At 50.6% G+C, this 20,132-nt stretch overlaps 1 protein-coding gene across 3 annotated transcripts; it reads right to left on the bottom strand.

The window, feature by feature from the left end:
- Nucleotides 1–2,930: 2,930 nt before the first annotated feature.
- Nucleotides 2,931–18,659, bottom strand: Znf839 (zinc finger protein 839). Of its 3 annotated transcripts, none has more exons than XM_032908479.1 (8): nt 18,314–18,659; nt 14,586–15,446; nt 10,485–10,712; nt 7,558–7,650; nt 6,591–6,740; nt 4,986–5,114; nt 4,708–4,843; nt 2,931–3,899 (listed from the first exon to the last, which is right to left on the bottom strand). In XM_032908479.1, the coding sequence occupies exons 1-8, from the start codon at nt 18,551–18,553 to the stop codon at nt 2,983–2,985; spliced, it is 2,754 nt and encodes a 917-aa protein (XP_032764370.1). In that variant the 5' UTR covers nt 18,554–18,659; the 3' UTR covers nt 2,931–2,982. The 3 variants fall into 3 exon arrangements, with proteins under 3 accessions (XP_032764370.1, XP_032764368.1, XP_032764369.1); XM_032908477.1 differs by lacking the exon at nt 18,314–18,659 and adding an exon at nt 17,408–18,099; XM_032908478.1 differs by lacking the exons at nt 10,485–10,712; nt 18,314–18,659 and adding an exon at nt 17,408–18,099.
- Between the last annotated feature and the right edge of the window lie 1,473 nt (nt 18,660–20,132).

Below are 20,132 nucleotides of genomic sequence, written 5' to 3'. Positions count from 1 at the left end.
GAGGACAGCTTTGGGTGTGGGGCCTTGCCTTCTGCCTTGATACAGAGCCTCTTGTTCACTGCTGTAAACACCAGGATACCTGGCTTGCAAGCTTGTGTTTCTCCTGTCTCAGCCTCTATCTCCTTGTAGATGCCATGGGGGTTACCTACACTTGTGCTGTGCTACGCTGCTTCTAGGGATCTGGACTCAGTTCATCAGGTTTGCACAGTGAGCGCTGTGCCCTCTGCTGCTCCCTTTTCCCAGAGGAGGACAAAGGTCCAGAGTTAGACACGTTTGCTTGAGACATGACCTCACTCCACAGCCAGGTTGATCTGGACATGCTACAGTCTTTGACCAAGCAATCTGTGGCTCATGATGCCTACTTTTAGCTTGTGTATAGCTGTCTTCTGTTTCCTGGAGTTAGCTTTCTAATGTTTTTAAGTTGTACGTGTGCCTGTGTGAGCTTACGTGCACCTGGCTACTGCTGCCCAGAGACCGAGGAGGGCACTGGATCCTTCGGAGGTAGAACTACAGGCAGGCAGTTGTGAGCTGTCCAGCATGAGTCGGTAATCAAACTCTCCTTTTCAAGACCAGTCTGCATGCTTAAAGATTTCCTTACGTTTTCTGAGATGGGCCTGCTGGGTAACTAACTCATGCTGACTTCAGAATCACCATGCTCCCACCTCACCCCCAGTGCTGAGATTTCAGACCTACCGTACCCAACTTCTGTGGATTCTCGGTGATCTGCTCCCCAGCCACCCATTAGCACACAAGAGTGCTAATGGAAAGATCAATACTGCCGAGGAGAGGCAGAAACTAAGATAAACAGATATTGATCCTGCAGCGTATTTCCTATCTGAACAGCTCAGATGTCATCAGAGGTCAGTGTGGCACTTGAGGTTGAGCACAGTGGTGGATCACACACGCCTTCTACAGTCTCAAACCTGCCAAGTTCACAGGAAAGGAGACAAAAAGCTCGGACCCACCTTGCCCCGGACTGAGGTCTGAGGTAACTTCACAGTGAAGACTGGGAAAGACGTGGTCGGTGGTATCTTTTGTAAAGCATTTCAAGCAAACCACAAAGCACTGAAGATAAAATAATAAATGTCCACACGCCCCAATAGCAGATTAAGAATTCAGGCAATGGGACGTGGTAGGCTTCCGAAGAGTGGCCTGGTCCACAAGGCACAGCCCTTCCTGGGTCGGTCTGATGGTCCCCAGTTCCAGGCACCCCTGTTCTGCTAGGAGACCCACCTGTTCATCCCTGTGACCCCTACTTTGAGAGTGAGAGAACAGGAAGGGTAAGGGCTGTGGGGAGCAATTCATCTCGACTCAGCACAGCACCAGGATGCCGTGCAGCTGCGTCTCAGGCGCTCAGGTCTTCCAAAGACTGCAGGAGTAAAAAGAACTGCTGAAGTCCAGTGCTCTCGTCTAATAAGGACAAACAGCATTCTCCTTAGTCCCACAATATTGCCATGGAAACCCTCACAAAGAAATCCTGAGACAGTATGTTACAGCTGGAACATCAAAAGTGATGGGCTTTCCCCGTGAGCCCTAGGTTTCTGTAGAGCCTTTTATGCAAGCACTGGAGAAGCAGAGGCAGGAGGATTCTAAGTTCAAAGCCAACCTCAGCTATAGCAAGACCCAGTCTTGGGGTGCGGGGAGAATGAACATAAACCCAAGTGGATAGCTGGTGAGAAGGCTCCTTGGGTATAGGCACTCACTGCATGTCTGGCAACCTGAGCGCCATCCCGGAGTTAGATAAAGGAAGGAAGAAAGCTGGGCATGATGGCACATACCTTTAATCTCAGCACTCAGGAGGTAGATAGATCTCTAAGTTGGAGGCCAGCTTAGTCTACGTAGTGATTTCCAGTCAGAGCTACATAGTGAGGCCCTGTCTCAAAAACAAAACAAAAAAACCAAACAGCAAACAAAACCCCACCTGATCGCACAGCCTGTCACTGTAGCTACCGGAGAGGCTAACAGGAGGAGCGCAGATTGGAGGACTGCTTGGGCCACTTCACGAGATTGTCTTAAAGATGGAGCTCAGTGACTAAGGCTGCCCACACGTTCAAGGCTCTGGTTTCAATCCCTACACACATCAAGAAAGCAAATACAAATGACTTTCATTTTGACTTTTCAGTAGAACACTGCCAAATTGGCTAGCTTCCTAAGTTTTCTAACCGAGTCCTGAAGTACAGAAGACATCTGTGGAAGAAACAGCACATCATCAAGAGCAGAGGCGGAATGATGTGGAACGGCCGCAAGGCTGGTGGGTGACGATGAAATGAAGCGTAACTGCTACAGCCACCAACCTCTCGCTGTGCAAGAGGGTCTGCATCTGCCACAGCCACATCTGCAAGTCTAGCTGCAGGAGAATCACCAATTCAGGACCAGCCAGGGCTGTGCAAACCCTGCTTCCAAACCCACAAACCTGTCTGTACTGTTCGCTATTGTGAAGAGGTCCTGAGAAACAGCACTGGGACAGACATTACTCTTTTTTTTTTTCTTTTTTCTTTTTTTCGGAGCTGGGGACCGAACCCAGGGCATTGTGCTTGCTAGGCAAGCGCTCTACCACTGAGCTAAATCCCCAACCCCCAGACATTACTCTTTATAAACGGTCTGTTTGTGTCAGTATTCACATTAGAAAAATACACAGCCTGAAATTGACCTTCTCTGATAAAATCCATATAAATATAGGTTCAAAATTCTGCCTGGCATGGTGGGACATCCCTGTCACACTACCATTCAGTAGATCAAGGCAGGAAGATTGGGAGTTCAAGGCCAGTCTGGACTACATGGGACCAGGCCTTAAAAAATAATGCCCTGCACACGCACACACAAACACACATTCTCTCTTCCCTCTGTCTAACACACACATGTTCACATACACACATATCATATTCCCTCTCTCTCTGACTCTGTCTCTGTCTCTCTCTCTTTCTCACACACACACACACACACACACACACACACACACACACACCCACCCCTGGCTCTTGCTCACTGAGAGCACTCTGCCTCTACAGTGAGAAAGGCTTCCATGGCTTCAAGAGTAACGCCTTCTGGTGGGCCAAACCTCAGGACAGAACCCGTTGCATTAGTCACTATGACACTGTCTTCTTCCTGAGATACTATGGTACTTGGATAGGACAAAATAAACCCATTGGAAGTCCGAATAAAAATCTGCTCCTGTCCCTGAGACAATACTTCCTGGCACACATCAGAAATATCAAAAGCCAGGGGTTCCCCTATGGCAGCCGCAGTCTCTGTCTCTCTCTGGCCATGTGTCTCCATACTAGAGAGGAGCTGGCTTATGTCTCCAGCGTCACTTCCGACCCTGGGATCCCCATTCGTGCACAGTGATCCACCTGGTCCAGGATGAAGCACTGGCTCTGGCACAATCTTGGAAACACAGGCAGCTGGCAAGGTGTTCGCAGGCAAAATGCTATGCAGTGGAACGGCTGCAGCCTCTGCAAGAAGGGCATGGCTGGGAATGGCCTGCTGGCCGCTGAGGTGGGTTTGGTCTGTCTCCCTGAGGTCTCCCACCTCTGCAGTTCCCGATTCTCTAAGTTCAACTCCTCCACCTAATGATGGCGTATCACAGACACTGTTGCTCTCCCGGAGAGCCCCAGAATCCTCATCTACAGTGTGCTCTGGAGCAGTCTCTTCAGAAAGCACAGACTCCTGGGCTGCAGGCATCCCTCTGGGCTCGGCTACCACGGAATGAAGAACTGACCCACTGACATCCTGACACACAAGAGTAGGGGCTGCAGAGCTGTTCCTGGCCTCAAAGTCATCGGGTGCCATCACTGGATGCCGCTGGCCCACAGGAGGTCCATTCCCATCACTGTCAGGCACCATCTCCCGACAGCTTCCTTCCGAGCAGAGAGAGCACTCAGTGGCTGCAGGCTCAGAACCTGAATCGTTCAGACAAACAGCAGTCACTCCCTCAGCACCAGAACGAGCTGCCTAAATGCACTTCCCTGAAGGAGGCAGCGGTGCAGATTCTCTCTGCCACCTGAGGCTGGCAGCAGTTTACTGGTTGCTGTACTATTCACAAAGGGAGCTTTTGTATTAAAAACAAGAGAGTTTAGCAGGGTAACTTCACTGAATGAGCAGTGCACCCTTTCCTGAGGGGAGCCCAAGGTCAGCTGGCTTTCAAACCAGATCCTGGCCGACTCCCACCCCACCCCCACCCCTGGAAAACCCGGAAGGTTAAACATAACCTTTCAGATACCCAGCCAACTCCTGGTCTTGAGGCCAAGGACCCTCTCACTCAGCCCCAGAATTAGGACTTATGCAGATCCTGACGTTTACTAAGAGACTAGGAGATCTCAAAGGCCTCATGAACGTGGGGCGTGGACATGGAATGAGAGAGTATTGGGAGGTTGGGATAAACTTAAGACACTGGGGCTAGAGGGGGCTTCAGTAGTTCTAAGCACTGGCTGTTCTTTTAGAGGCCCCAGCACCTACATGGCAGCTCACACCTGCCTGTAACCCCAGTTCCAGGGGATATGACACACTCACAGACATACATGCAGGCAAAATACTAATGCACATAAAATAAGTAAAAATCATTTTAAAACAATAACAAAAACCTGAGACCAGAAAGTTCTCTCATCGGGTCAAAGGGCACCCAACCCCTAAAAGGGATGGTTCTAGGTGCATTTATGCCTGCCAGTAGGATCTCTAAGCATGAGGCAACACACAAAATATATGACTTACCCTTGCTGATGGCTGGAGCACGTGAGGACCTAGGCTTCTGCTGGCATCCATTGGTGGAGGGAAGATACTCAGGGACATCTGTGGGCAAAGCCACTGTTCGGGGCTTTTTCACCGTGGCCAGCCCCTCCCCTGTGGCCTATGGAGAAAAGGACTCCTTTACTTGAGACCAGAAGAGCAGGCTGACCTGTACCTTCCTGGAGAGGCCTAGAGGGGTGAGCTGTGAACTGGCCAAGTCACCTCCACAGACGACATCTACGCAGATGGCCAACGCCACTTACCAGTGCGCCCAGCTCCCTCTCTCTCTTCCGTCCACTGCCTTCCTCCAGCTTCCCCTCCGTCTCCTGGCTGGAGCACTTAGGTGTCTCTTTCTTCCTCAGGAATTCTGTGATTCCCAAGGACCTGGCAACCTGAAGCGAAACAGGAGGTATGAGCTTTGAGCAGAGTGCCAAGTACGTCAGCTCCTACGCGCAAGACTGAGTAGAAATGCATGCTCCGTACACTGAGGCAGGGCTTCACAGGAGAAAAGAGAGCTGCAGTCACATGGGCCAGCTAAGGTGGAGCCCATGACAACCAATGCTAGCCAGCCAATCTGGGGGGCAGGAGTCGGGCTGAGCCTGCTCCTCTGTGCCTCAGTGCTTCAAAGGTCAGCTCAACCAAGTGCCTTTCCTGACATCTCTTCCTCATTTTCCTTTTTCAATTCTTTCAGGTCTTTTTAGAAAAATCTCTCGCCCATGCTAAAAACAGTCTCCCTTCCTGTGCTCCCTCATCTGGCTCCCTGAGCTTCAGCTGCCCGACAAGGTTTGTGAAGCTCAGAGAGTGCTGTGAGAGCCAGAAAGTACCACTTAAATCAGGGTTAAGAGACCCAGGCCTGGTGTGCACACAACAGGAGCTCAGTTCCAAAACAAGCTGTGCTGGCTGGTTCTATGTCACCCTGACCCACGCTGGAGTTACCACAGAGAAGGGAGCCTCCCTTGAGGAGATGCCCTCCATGAGACCCAAAGGCATTTTCTCAATTAGTGATCAAGCGGGGAGGACCCAGCCCATTGTGGGTGGTGCCATCCCTGGGCTGGTGGTCCTGGGTTCTATAAGAGAGCAAGCTGAGCAAGCCAGGGGGAGCAAGCCAGTAAGTAACATCCCTTCATGGCCTCTGCATCAGCTCCTGCTTCCTGGCCTGCTTGAGTTCCAGTCCTGACTCCCTTTGGTGATGAACAGCAACGTGGAAAGTGTAGGCTGAATAAACCCTTTCCTCCTCACCTGGCTTCTTGGTCATGATGTTAGTTCAGGACTAGGAGCCCTGACTAAGCCACATTAGCCCCAAATGTGTGCTTTGAAAAGAGCTCACATAGCCACAGGCAGTTGGGTGATGAACTCAGATGGATGTCAGAACACCCACAACATAACCACTGGCCAGTGTAACACACAGAAATCCGGCCTATGCAAGGGGTTGGTGGGTCAGTGGACTGGCTGCTTTGCCAGGGTCCTGGGTTCTGTTCCCAGCACCCCCATGGTGGCTCACACCCACATAACTCTAGTCTTAAGGGACCCAATGTCCTCTTCTGGGACCAGGTACAAACCTACAGCACAGACATTCATGTAGGCAAGACACTGAAATACATAAATAAAATAAAAACCTAATTAAAATTTTTTAAAAAGAGAATTAACCCTGAACATCAACATTCAGGGGACAGTGGTGCTCAGCCTGTCTTTGAGTTATTCCGATTTTCTGTTCTCAAACAAGGGTTTGCCACCCTTCCACTAATGAAACAAAACCTTCCCTTGGCAGGACAAGGCTACAGTGGCTAAAATGAAGGTGTCTCACCAGGACCTCTTGCTCACTGACTGCTTCCTCTAAGAGCAAACTGCTTCGCCCCTTGTGACATCACCTCATCGTTGTTTATCTCCAGAGGCTCCTGAGAGCATGCACCAGAGCTGCTGAGGTAATCCTGACACATCCTCTTCACCACGTCATACAGCTGTTCAAACTCTTTGTACACAGCAGGAAAGAAAGGCTTCGTCCTGGGACTTTTCTCAACCTTTGTGACAGGAAGGATGAACAGAGTTTAAATCCAAGGCAATGACACAGAAAACAGAAAACAAACTTGAAAGACAGAGAACCTAGACAGAGAAACTAGTCAGTGGCCAGCGTTGTCGTAGCTTCCTAGTGGCTCCTATGCATGCCACACCATGCCCAACCCTGAGAGGCCAGTTAGGGTGGGTGACAGAAAACAGCCTTAGCAGGAAGGCCACAAACCCTGGGACTAGCATGACCCACAGGGAGCATAAAGTTGGCAAAAAGGCACCTTCAGCACCTATTGGCACCTTCAGCACCTAAGGGGCATAGTCACACCTCCTAAGAGGCATAGCCACACCTCCTAAGAGGCATAGCCACACCTCCTAAGAGGCATAGTCACACCTCCTAAAAGGCATAGCCACACCTCCTAAGAGGCATAGCCACACCTCCTAAGAGGCATAGCCACACCTCCTAAGGCATAGCCACACCTCCTAAGAGGCATAGCCACACCTCCTAAGAGGCATAGTCACACCTCCTAAGGGGCATAGCCACACCTCCTAAGAGGCATAGTCACACCTCCTAAGGGGCAGCCACACCTCCTACGGCCACCATGATTTCCCACACATACAGCTGCTGCCTCACAGAAAATTAGTCAAGGGAGTAACAGTGGCTTACTGAGACACCCGTACAGAGAGGGTCTAGGTGCTACAGCTCTTTTCAGCTCTGTCCTAGTAAAGAAAAATGATTCTCAGTGTCCTGGCGCATCCTAAAGGAAGTAGAAAGACCAGCTTGCAATATATTCAAGCTCCCCTCTCTTCAGACATGCTGCGAAGACTCACCTTCACCAGAAGGAGTTCATACAGGGTCACCGCCTGAGCCAGCTGAGGTAGCACCAATCCCAGCAACTCCTCCCGGCCACACTGCCTGAGCGCCTGCCAAAAGAATGAGAGACATGCGGCACGCTGCTGTGACCCAGCACAGAGGGCAGAGAGATCCCAGACCCCAGCTGCACAGTTTCACACAGTTGCCCAACAACGAAGCAAATCCAGGTTCAAACACAGGTGCCCCGTGAGTGACGGGGCGCAGACGCAGAGGAGCCGCAGAGCTGCAGAGAGCACCCAGGATGGCGTGTAGGAGGTTGGAAAGCAGCCCAGGCTAGGCTGGGAGAAGCCTGAAGGCTGGGATTTCCATCCTACGGTAGCATAAGGAAGGAAGGAGGTTATGTTCTGTAGAGGAGAGGTGCTGCTGTATTGCCGAGGCCCTAGGCTCAGTTGGGCCCCTTGCTAGAGCCCTGTAGGGATCATCAGAAGGCATCACTGTACCTGGTTCTGGAGGGAGGTTTTAGGGAGGTTTTAGGCAGGCGGTGGTATAATGAGAGGAGGGTGTGGGTCTGCAGGGGACACGACAACAAAAGGCAATGCCAGGATAAAGGAAAGCCTTGGTAACAAGGGAGGTGCAGCAGAAGGGCAGGGAGGGCCTATCAGGTCCCAGGTGGAGAGGTGGGTGGACTGGGGGCAAGGCAGGCAGAAGAAGAGCCAGAGCCAGGAGTCAGAACTCGGCCTCTAATCTCAGCACCTAGACGACCTGAGGAAGAAAGACTGACAGGGACACCCTGAGCTACTGAGAGAACCATGCCTCAAAAACTAAACAAAAACAAGAAAGAGAAAGGAGGGGAGAGGTGGGGAAGAAGACAAGGAACTGGGCTTCTAGCCTATGTACCTACTGGCCCTACATATCCCAGGAGCAAACAGGAGACCAGCTTGTGCCCTCCCTCCTCACAACATGGAAGACGGAGGTAGTCCACAGGCCTCCCAGGTAAAAAGTAGTTTTGGTTTTTTGTTGGTTTTTTTTTTTTTTAAGGGAATTGATCTTGGGGTTTGTTTTGTTAGAGACAGAATCCATTTGCCCTGGCTGACTTTGCCTCCCAAATACTGAGATTAAAGGAGTGTGCTAGCAGACCAAGCCCTGGTGAGTTCTGAGAGATGTGAGGCTCCAGGGAGAGTCTAACCAAGAAGCACAATACGGGAATCTGCTGAGGAAGCAAGGCAGGGAGAGGAACCTAAAGAAGACTTGGAAATACTGTATGTGTGAGATGTGGGGAAGCCATGTGGCCTAGGCTTTGAGAATAATCAGAGAATATTAGAGAATAATGCTAAGATCTGAGAGAACCAAGGAAGCTAAAGAAAAGCCTTGTTGGGCTGGAGAAATGGCTCAGCAGTTAAGAGCACCAACTGCTCTTCCAGAGGACCTGAGTTCAATTCCCAGCAACCACATGGTGACTCATAACCATCTGTAATGGGATCTGATGCCCTCTTCTGGTGTGTCTGAAGACAGCTACAGTGTACTCATATACATAAAATAAATAAATCTTAAAAAAATGAAAACAAAAACCCCCACCTGTTAGGAAGAAAAGTCTTATTGGCAGCATCGCTCAGCTGTGCAAGCCTGGTGCATGAGTTCCATCCCCAGAAGGAAGGAGAGAGCCAAGGCTACAATGCTGATTTCCACACACCCACCCTGGCATGTAAATGAGTGAGGGTGGGGTCATGTGCACAACTGCGCATGCACACATGCACACGCGCGCGCGCGCGCGCGCGCACACACAAACACTAAACTTTTGAGAGCTCGTAGGGAAGGCCGACCTGTAGTCTCAGCTCTGTGAAAGCACAGGAAAGTCGGTTTATACAGTTACCTTACCATCACTTAAACTCTGGACAAGCTTCCGATAAAATCGAAAGGAATAACATCTCCTTGATGTTAGCTCAGTAAGAACAAGCCCCAGCCCCGGCAGTTTGGTCGTCACTCCTCGCCCTACTTCCTGCCAGGGTGGCCGCTGTGTCTAGTTTGTGCGCACTGCCCCTCAGTCACCAGAGCTGGGCCTGACATGTTATATGCACACAGTTCGTGTCTAAATAAATGTCATCTTCTGGGGGAATTTTCATCTAAGAGAGTCAAAGTGATCCTGCTCACAGCAGCCACTCAACTGTAGGACAGTGAGGTGTTGTCAAGAAGACAGAGTCACTGCAGCCATTACGCACAGCCTGGGACAGCCTCACGACTCTGACACCATATAACACGGATTCAAACTCTGGCCCTGCCTCCTGCTCAAAGCCGCCCTGACTGACTTGATCTGCCGAGTTTCGGCTGCTCATCTGTTCAGGTAGAAGGCCACTGTGACTGGTGCTTCAGACAGGGCACGGATGGGGGCTGAGCTGTCTCACATCTGCAGCACCTTCTGCAAATGGTGCTGGTTCTGATGCAACAGCTAACTCCAAAGGGTCTATGTCAAGTCTCGGCAGCCAACCATCCAAGGCTGCCATGACACAAGGGGAATGGAGCAAAGCTAACCCTCTGAGTTTAAATTTGCGGCTGTAACACCACATTGTGCTTGAGCCATGTTTTAGGAAAACTACTTTCTAGAAACCCAAATCTTAACCACTAAGCCATCTCTCCAGCCCCATGGCTTAGAGCTCTTCAACCTCCTGCTCAGCCTCCAGAGAGCTGGAATTTCAGGTGTGCACCACTACACCACACTGGGGTGTTGGTGTTTTAAGTTCAAACACCAGACACTGCCTGGAGTGGTGACCCAGGCCTGAAACATCAGCTCTCAGGGCACTGAAAGCAAGGCCACCGAGAGATCAAGGCTAGCGAGAGCGAGCGACACATGCGACCTTGCCTGAAAACAAACAAGAACAAGGAAAGAGGGAGGAAGAACAGACGCTGCACCAGACAAGCACACTGGGTACACGCAATCAGACCAAGTTACCTCCCGGAGCTCGGCTCCCCTGGACACATTCAGCCCTGAAGGACCAGCAGGGTGGCTGTTTGGCTGGACTGCTCTGCTCTCCTGGAGGCTGGCTGTGCTGAATTCTGCCTGGCTTTCCCAATTTCCACTTTTAGGTTTTAGGTACTTCTCTGGTCTCAGAAGAGCTGAGGGACTTCTATTTTGTGGTTCAGGTACCAGTGTTTCTTCAACTTCGACAGGCTCACCATTCTGGACAGTGTTGCACACCCAACAATAAAACAAAATGAAAACTTGAAAAAATCATGCGTTATATGCTGTCACGAACATCTTAAGGCAGAAAACGTCAAGTCAAACACAAGGAGCGATCTGCACTACTTTTCCTTAGCTAAACCCTCAGACTCCTGTCACACGTTTTAGGTCTCCCACCCAGTACTCTAAGACCATCAAATGGCTCTTAGTCATCTTCTCAGCATCAGCTCCATCCTCTGAAAGCACATCAGTCAGTGGATCTGACTAATTACAGAATGTTCTCAGTGCAAGAGAAACGTGAGCTCAACGTCTCCTAACTCCCAGTGCCCGTCCCCAGGCACGTGTGCCTAATCGATGTCCATCTGCGTGGCTCCCCAAGCCTTGATGGAGGAACCCTGAGTGACCATCTAGCCATGTCCTCACTGCCAGTGCCCTCTGAAAACACCTCCAGCACAGCTGTAAGATCAGAGTTGACTTAAGACAGCACAGGCTGTGACAGCCAGCACCAAGGACTATGTGTCCCTTAAGTCTTTTTTGTCATGTTTTTGTTCTGAGATGGGTGCAAACCTATTGCCCAGGCTAGTGTCTATTCCTGGCCTCAACTGCCTCCACCTCCTGGGTAACTAGGAGCACAGCTGTCCTAATTCTTGAGACTCTCCGATCTTCACAGCAACAGTTTTCAGGAATGCTGGGTGTGTCTGCCAGCTGGAGTGTCACGTGACCCCTTAGTAAGGAACAGGAGATCACAGCTGAGGGTCCTGCCCACCCTAGAGGACTAAAGGGACAATTAATGGAGCCGACAGCTATTCCCAAGGCAAGGCACCTGGACAGATGGCCCAAGAGCTGTCAGCTGTCTTCACTACTGAAAAGGAAGTCAATACGAGGGAGACTGCTTGTCCCTTCTGTCGAAGACAGTCTGGTGTACCTGTCAACTCTGAATTAACATAACCGTTCTGCTGGCGAAATGCCCAGGCTGACACCAACACACTGGAGGGTGGAAGGAGAAGGCCTAAATGATCTCAGTTGAAACAGACCCTATGAGAGAAGACTGACAAGAAAACAAAACACCTCACAAATGAGCAGTGCCAGGGAAAGAGAGGTCAAAGAGGTGGTTCCCGATTCAGATTCCATAGTATCTCCAAGGAAGGGCAGCCATTTTCTAGAGAACTGGCAGGACAAAGGGAAGAAGCTTGTCAAGCCCCCAGACAGTGTCAAGAATGGAACCCGCAGAGCGGGAGGGATGACTCGGGAGTCAGAGTGCTGTCTGCTCTTCCCGGGGCCAGGTTCTATTCCCAGCTCCCAGCCATCCGTAACTCCAGTTCCTGTGATCCACTGCCTTCTTCTGGTCTCGAAAGGCAAAACGCATGCACATGGTACACAGAAATAAATACATGCAGCTGTCCTTGAGGCTGCTCCTCTCAAGCAGTGTGCCTTGGTCCTCTCTTCTCCACTCTCTGACTCCCTTACTGGGAGCGGCAGGCGCTAGTCTCTCTGCCCTGGGCTTTTCCACTTACTCGGAGACTGTCCTCACACCTCATTTGTATCAGTTCTTAAATGCTTTTATTAACAAAACTAAGAATCTTTAGAGCGGACTCCAGTTTCCAAGATAGCACATGATGGCTCTGCCGGGACTCCACAAGATTTCCATAAACACTTCTTTCTTACCTTTTAATTTTTTAATTAACAGAGAAAAATGAACCCATTCCCACATCCCTAGACAGTATCAATTTCAACAGAACTTGTCTCAAAAAATAAAACCAAGCCAGGCCTGGTTATGCCTTTAATCCCAGTACCCCAAAGGCACACTCAGACAGGCATCTCTCTGTGGGCTCCAGGCCAGCCTGGTCTACATAGTGAGTTCCAGGCCAGCCAGGGCTACATAGTGAGACCCTGTCTCAGACACAAAAACAGTAACAACCAAAGAAAAGGGCAGAGAGACAAATAACTGGCAGCGTCTGATTGGTCGGTAGCTTGTTACCTTGGAGACCTCTGCTTCAGACACTCCAGCCGTCTATAGCTGTGTTCAGGGGAGAGAAGAGGCTGGCTGCTTTTTATTATCATAAACCTACGTCCTACATTTAGGCAAATGGAAGGAGGGCAGAGAACACGACACTCACTGCTTCGTCCTGATCTGAATAATCCTTCGTACTTAGGGGAGGCATCTTCTCTCCAACAACACCCTGGCCCTGGTACAACTGGAGAAACATGGAGTGGCTTTTCAAAAGATCAAGTGTTCCAAGGCTGGAGAGATGGCTCAGTGGTTAAGAGTGGTTAAGAGTCACAAGGCCACAGACCTGGGTTTGGTTCCCAAGACCCCTATCAGGTGGCACATGAACACACACACACACACACACACACACACACACACACACACACATACACACATTACATACACCACACCACACACACGCACCACACACACACATACACATACACACACCACACACACACACCACACACACATACACACATTACATACACCACACCACATACATGCACCACACACACACATACACACACACACACACACACACACACACACACACACACACACACACACACACACATTACACACACCACACACACACCACACACCACACACACACACACACACACACACACACACACACACACACCACACACACACACACACACACACACACATACACCACACCACACACCACACACACACACACACATACACCACACCACACACACACACACACACACACACACACACACACACTCATATAAAATTTTTTTTTTAAATTAAGGTTAGAGTTTTTCATGAACTTCTATGAACAGCACAGAAACTGGCACCCTGATGTACACACAGTACACGTTTGAATCAAAAGACTTTGGCCTGAGACCTAGAAGCACTGCACTCTGGGCTTCACCCGTCACTCTCCAAGTCTCACTGTAGTAGCTCAGGTAGGAATAATCATTAAGAAAATGTACAGGGCCGGACGCAGTGCACACACCTGTAATCTGAAAGCCTTTAATCCCAGCGCTGGAGAGGCAGAGGCAGGCAGATCTCTGTGAGTTTGAAGGCAGCCTGGTCAACACTGTAAGTTCAAGACTAACCAGGGCTATGTAGAAAGACCCAGTCTCAAACAAACAAATAAAATACAAAATAATAAATAAATACATAAATAACGAAAAGAAGAAGACAGAGCTCAGGAACGGCCTGGTGGCAGAAAACCTAGAAGCACAAGTCCTTGAGAGCCGTCCTTGTCACTAAGAGTAACTGGAGTAGGAGGAGGGAGAAGGAGGAGGTGTGCAGGAATGGGAGGACTCTGATGCCCCTGGCACAGGGAGTGATGGAGACCAGATAACAGTTTTAGTCCTGTCACAAGGCTGACCGTGCTTCTACCTCCGGGCCTCAATACAGCTCCTGGGCCCAAGGGTTTTCAGTCCAGACCCCAAGCTACTAATTTTAAACTCGTTACCTGCCCCACTCCACTTACAAGGCCCAGATCTACTGCAGGTAAAGGGACCACAGCAGGCAGACACTTCTTCGCACTGTGGATCCAGCCCCAAATCTGACCTTTCCCACACTCCTCTGCCCCGAGTCAAGGGTACACAATAGTCAAAGGCCAGCTCTAGACAACCGCGGCCATCTTCCACCAAATGTGCTTACCAAGAGAAGCCGTGGACAAAGGACACACACCTCCCGCCCATTCAGCATCAGTGTAACAGCTGTGGCCCTCACGTGATATCTGTGTCCTGAGCCCTGTCCGACACTGTAAGCTGTAACCCTAACCCTAACCCTAACCTTAACCTAACCCTCTAACCCTCTAACCCTAACCCTAACGGGAGGAGGAGGAGAAAGGGAGCAGAGGTAGGGGCTCTGTCCCCACGCAGAAGTCTTACCTGTAGGGTAGGCCAAGCTGACCCTGCCTCTTCCATGCAGTGAGTAGCTGGTGTGGACTGTTTCAGGCAAGCCAGGCCTCTGGTCTTTGAGTCCGTGCAGCCCAGGGTCGGGCTCCCATTAGCTTTCCCACAGAGTGAGGCCTCAGGCTGCAGCTGGCAGTGGTCTGGGTTGAGCTTACAATGCCTCGCCAGCCCCCCTTTTCCAATGTATGACTTCTCACACATCTGACACTTAAAGGCCTTGGGCCTCAGGGCACAGACTTCAAGGTCAAGGAAAGCTGGCTTCTCCCTCAGCTCCTCCTCCTCCTCCACACTCAGCTCTGAATAGTCATCGGAATCTGACAGATGCCCTTCTGCTAAGTCTTCAGTCTTGATGAATTTGTAATCTCTGGCTTTATACCTGGGAGGCCGGGATACCCGTCCAGATCGAGTTCTCACCCTTAAAGATTTCTTCGACTTCTCAGTATGCGCTGTATGCAAGCTGGAGATCAAGAGCCTCGCTGAGCCAGATGACACAGCTGCTAGGGCGTGTGGACCTGAGGCTGCCACAGGGCTCAGAGTGATACCACGCCCGTGGGCAGTCCTGTGGGCCTTGACTCTCTTCGAAAGCATCTTCTGTACCAACGCCTGAGGAGCAGGAGGCTGAGGAGAGCCTCTCCAGGCGCGCGGCTGTGACTCAGTCCTCCCCAGGGCCTGCACCCTGAGCAGCTGAGGGCTGGAGGCAGACACACCCATGCTGGAGCTTCCCCCAGGAAGCTGACTTTGTCTTGCAGTTTTGGGTTGGATGGTGGCCAGAGGGGGCATTGCTCGTTCCTTAATTTTTGTATCACCAGATACCTTGACACAAATGGCTTCAAGTTCCTTAAACACAAAAAGAAACCAGAAGCATTGTAATTCACAAATATCTATGCTGCCCTCCCCCCACACATAGTTGTGAGCCACATAAAGTAGGTACTGAGGACCAAACCTGGATCCTCTGAAAGAGCAGTATATACTCTTTTTTTTTTTTTTTTCCCCTTTTCTTTTTTTCAGAGCTGGGGACCGAACCCAGGCCCTTGTGCTTGCTAGGCAAGCGCTCTACCCCTGAGCCAAATCCCCAGCCCTGCAGTATATACTCTTAACCACTGAGCCACCTCTATGGACCTGTGTGTGTGTGTGTGTGTGTGTGTGTGTGTGTGTGTGTGTGTGTGTGTGTGTGTGGAGATGTAAGCTATGTGTGTACAGGTGCTTGAAAACACCAGAGATCAGATCCAGAGAACAGGAACCCCCAGACCTGTATTTTCAAAAGTTTCACTCACGATTCTGAAAGGAGGTAAGAGTCCCCAGAGACAGGTCAGGCAGATAACTCTGCCATAGTGGCACAACAGAGGCCTTAGAGAACGTTCCAGAAGAAACTGTCTCTCAGGTACCTAGGAATTTGGTCAGTCTTAACAGGTACTTCTGTCTAAGGGGAACCAAGAGGCTTCTCGGAAGCACAGGCACGTGCACAGCTGCTGGTGGAACTGAAGTGTGCCTATAGGTTAAGAACGGTAAAGATGGGACCGCAGGCCCATACCCTGGAATGTGGTCACTGACTTGTACTTCTGGTCTGCTGTCCCCACAGTGAGCCGGAGCTTGCTGTGCAGGTCGTATCAATGAACCCCAACTGTACCCCAGAATGCTGCCTCTCCTCTCCCGCATTTCCAGCTGGAACCCAGCCTGGTCCAAACACTAGCTTTTCAACATCGGCTGTGAGCAGCATTGGCCGTGTCCCCGAAACCAAAACTATCTCCTTTTTCTGAATGTATTCAGTCCATTACATCTCTGGTTTTGGCTTTGATTAGATATCACTTCCTCCTAGTTCTGACTCCGAAGGGGAGAGTCCTCATCTGCTTGGCCTCTGGGTTTTCTGAAACTTTTAGGCAGGCCCATTGTTTCGAGTCTGGCTTTCACCAGTTACCAACCACAAATCTATCAAGTTAACCTTAAGTTTGCTTTCATTAGATGGAAATTATATCACTGCCTCTTTCCAAAGCTGTCACATCAAATTCAAAGTTGTGGCCATATTTAGCAACGTGAGGAAGACACAGGCTCTAGAGTACAGCAACCCAAGACATTGACCCTCTCTTGAGCCCGTTTCCCCGGGGTGCTAGAGACGTGGATCGGTTGATAGAGTGTTAAACCATAGAGGAACCCCCAGCATTGCTCAAACCTCTAGAGGTGGGGAAGGAAGGATTAGACATTTGAAGGCCTTTTCAGCCATGTATCGGGTATGCAGCCACCCTGGGAAACAAGACCTAATCTCAGAAAGGAAACAAACAAACAAAAAGTAAAACACAGTCAAGTGGCTGCTGACAGCCATGCCACTCAGACAATGTGTGACAGAGTAGAGGCACTCCAAGCGGGAGCTGTTACTTCATGGAGGCTGCACCAACCGTGTGTCATGTCTGACTCAGATTTGCTGTCCAGAGCAGCAGCCCACCAGTGAGGAACCCTATATATAGTGCGACATCCTTCCTGCAGGCTGAGAAACCAACACCCAAAGAGGATCAGCCACCGAGGGTCACTATTCTAGAAAGTGCTATTGGGAAAACGTATACTGATTTACCAAAACTAGCAACACAGGCTTTAGTCTTGGGTGGGCAGGTAGGTGGGTAGGTGGGTAGGGGTCTGTGTGTGTGTGTGTGTGTGTGTGTGTGTGTGTGTGTGTGTGTGTGTGTGTGTGTGTGTAGATCGGAGGACAACTTAATGTTGAGGTCAGTTCTCTCCTTCCACATTTTTGTGGGTTCTGGGTTCAAGCTACGGCTGGCACGCTTGGGTGGCAGCAAGTGTCCTTTACTCACCAAATACCACCAAGCTGGCCCATCTTGCTGCTTCACCTGTTAAACTATCACCTCAACTGACTGTCCAGTCTTGATGATCAATTGGATGTACACCTTACACAGCCAAAATCTACCTCAAAACCACTGAAGACTGTAGAATTCTCTCTGCCCTAGTTTAGCTCTCTGGCCTTCGGCAGTTCTGAGGTGAGGTGTGCTCTGTCATTCCCAAAACCAGCAGGTCTTCTTAACACCTCACGCGGAGTACCTCCAGTTTCAGGGGCTACCTGGACCCTCCCAGGAGGGGAAAGCTAGAGTTTAGTGCCTACTCTCAAAATAGCCAAAATCTGTGTGAGCAGGGGAGTAAACCCGCCGAGAGGATGTTCTGCAGTACAGTGCCTTCTTTGTTTACTTGCTACTGTACTGGGCACTGTACTTGGACACTGAAGTCTGCCAAAGTCTGCAGCAAAGTTCTAGAGGAAGGGCTCAACTCTGGCCCAGTTCTGGGTTAAGTGGCTGCTGCATGCCGGCATAGCTGGCTATGATGTTTCCTCTTAATTTATTCAGCTCTGGGTTCTAGTGTCTAGTCCAGAACCGCCCAGTAGAAAGTTCTCCCTTGTCACCCACCTCCCCAAAACGTGACTTATGCTATCCGCTGGACGTTGAAGGATATGCTTGGTCTTAGTGTAGAACCTGGCATACTTCTAAGGCCCCATAAATACTAACAGAAGGACAAGGAGCTGGAGGAGCCAGACGCGGAGGGGCTCGGAGCAGGGCTGAGCGCAGAGAAAGAAGGATGTCCCCGAGGGGGGCCGGGCGCTCGGAGTACGTCACTGCACCGTTCCCACGGAGCTGGGCGCAGACGACCAAGGCTCCGAACGCCGGCCGCACGGGCCAGCTCCGGCCTCTCCACCCCGCGCGGCGTCTCACCTGGGATGTCAGCAGGCGCGGGGCCTCGGCGCCCGGTCCCGTCTGCTGGGCCCCGTCCGGGAGCCGCCGCCCCGCGTCCGACAGCACGCTGGGCGGTGGCTGTGCCCGAGTCACCTGCTCCAGAACCCGCTGCAGCTGCTCGGGGTCCAGCGGAGCCAAGCGCACGGTGCCGTGGCTCCGGCCCGGAAGAGTCGAGCCACTACCGCCGACTTTCCCGGGCTCCGGCTCCGCGCCCGCCATTGCGGCCTAAGGGGGGGCTCGAACCCGCGTCGCTTGAAGCGGCGGGGCGGAAGTGCGTCACCCTGTAAAGGGCGGAACCTACGAGTGCCCGACAGGCCAAAACGTCGCTGAGGCTCCGAAGCGGGTCTTATACTTAATTGTCGCCACCTCGCGGCCGCCGCCGCCTCCTTAGTATTTCGATCTCCTAGTGTCATTTGCTCCATGCTGACGTCCCGGATCCTCAGTGGAGGTTTTCGGGTTCCAGAGACCAGAGTTTACACTAATCTGTAATCCTAAAGTTCAAATGTCTTTCTAACCCCACTGGAGAAATTTGGAGTTACAGTCACGGACCACTGCTTCTGGTTTTATGCGGTGCTAGGGATCGAACCATGGCTTTATGAATGCTAGGACAAATACTCAACCGAGTTATGATTTAAAAGACTCCTCAAGAAGGAGTCAGGTTAAATGTCCGAGCATAAATTTTAGTGGCTTTCAAGTTAACAAAAGGTTGCTCAAGGAAACCTTTCCCCCTCTGCAGTAAATGAGTTTAGAGGGTGGCTCAGGGTGACTCTAGAGGGTCCTTTCAGGCACTGCGGTCTGATCAGATAAAACCATAGGTCACAAGGATTGTACAAAGGGGTTAAGATAACATTATATTATTATTTGGGGGCGGAGGGTGGAGTTCAAGACAAGGTTTCTCTGTGTAGCCTACACAGAGTGTCCTAGAACTCCCTCTGAAGACCAGGCTGACCCTGAACTCAGATATCTGCCTGCCTCTGCGTCTTGAGTGCTGGAATTAAAGGTGGATGCCGTCAGTGCCCAGTTTTTAACATTTTTTTTTTAAGAATTTCTATTCAGAAGGAATATTCTCTTTGTGTTAGCAACCTTCTCGGTAATTGTTGTCAATTATGCTGAAGTCCTTGACTGCCAGCTGGCAGGAGGCTTCAGTCCAACTCCGGGGTAACGACTGCTTTTCCCTTCCCATGTCCGCTTAGTTTTACCCTGCCTCACGATAGGATTATAAAGCTTGCATTTAAAAAAAATCTTTTGGTTTTATGTGTATGTGTGTTTTGCCTCGGTATATGTACACAACTCGTGTTCCTGGTGCCTTCAGATGCCAGAAGACGGTATGGGAATCCCCTGGAATGGATAGAGATGGCTGTGAACCACCATGTAGGTGCTGGGAATGGAACCCAGGACCTCTTGTAAGAGCAGCCAATGCTTGTAACCACTTGCCCATCTCTCCAGCCCCAAAACATTTGCATATATGGCATTAGTGCTCCGAAACCACCTCAAGTATTCTCGGGGTGACCCATCCATCCCACAGCTACCTGGCATCTAGAGTGACCATCCCAAGGGCAGGAATGACATACTACTCATTGGGTTCCCAACACAAGCTCTGGGCCAAAACATACACTCAGAAAATGATGGATGGATGGATGGATGGATGGATGGATGGATGGATGGATGGATGGATGGATGGACAGATGGATGATTGGTTAGATGGGTGGATGGATGGATGGACAGATGGATGATTGGTTAGATGGGTGAGCAGATCCATCCATCCATGCATGTGTCCAACCCCCTCACATTTCTGTCT

This window comes from Rattus rattus, chromosome 7, assembly GCF_011064425.1.
Source record: "Rattus rattus isolate New Zealand chromosome 7, Rrattus_CSIRO_v1, whole genome shotgun sequence".
NCBI lineage: Eukaryota > Metazoa > Chordata > Mammalia > Rodentia > Muridae > Rattus > Rattus rattus.
Note: the sequence above shows the minus strand (reverse complement) of the source record. Positions and strands in the feature narration are given on the sequence as shown.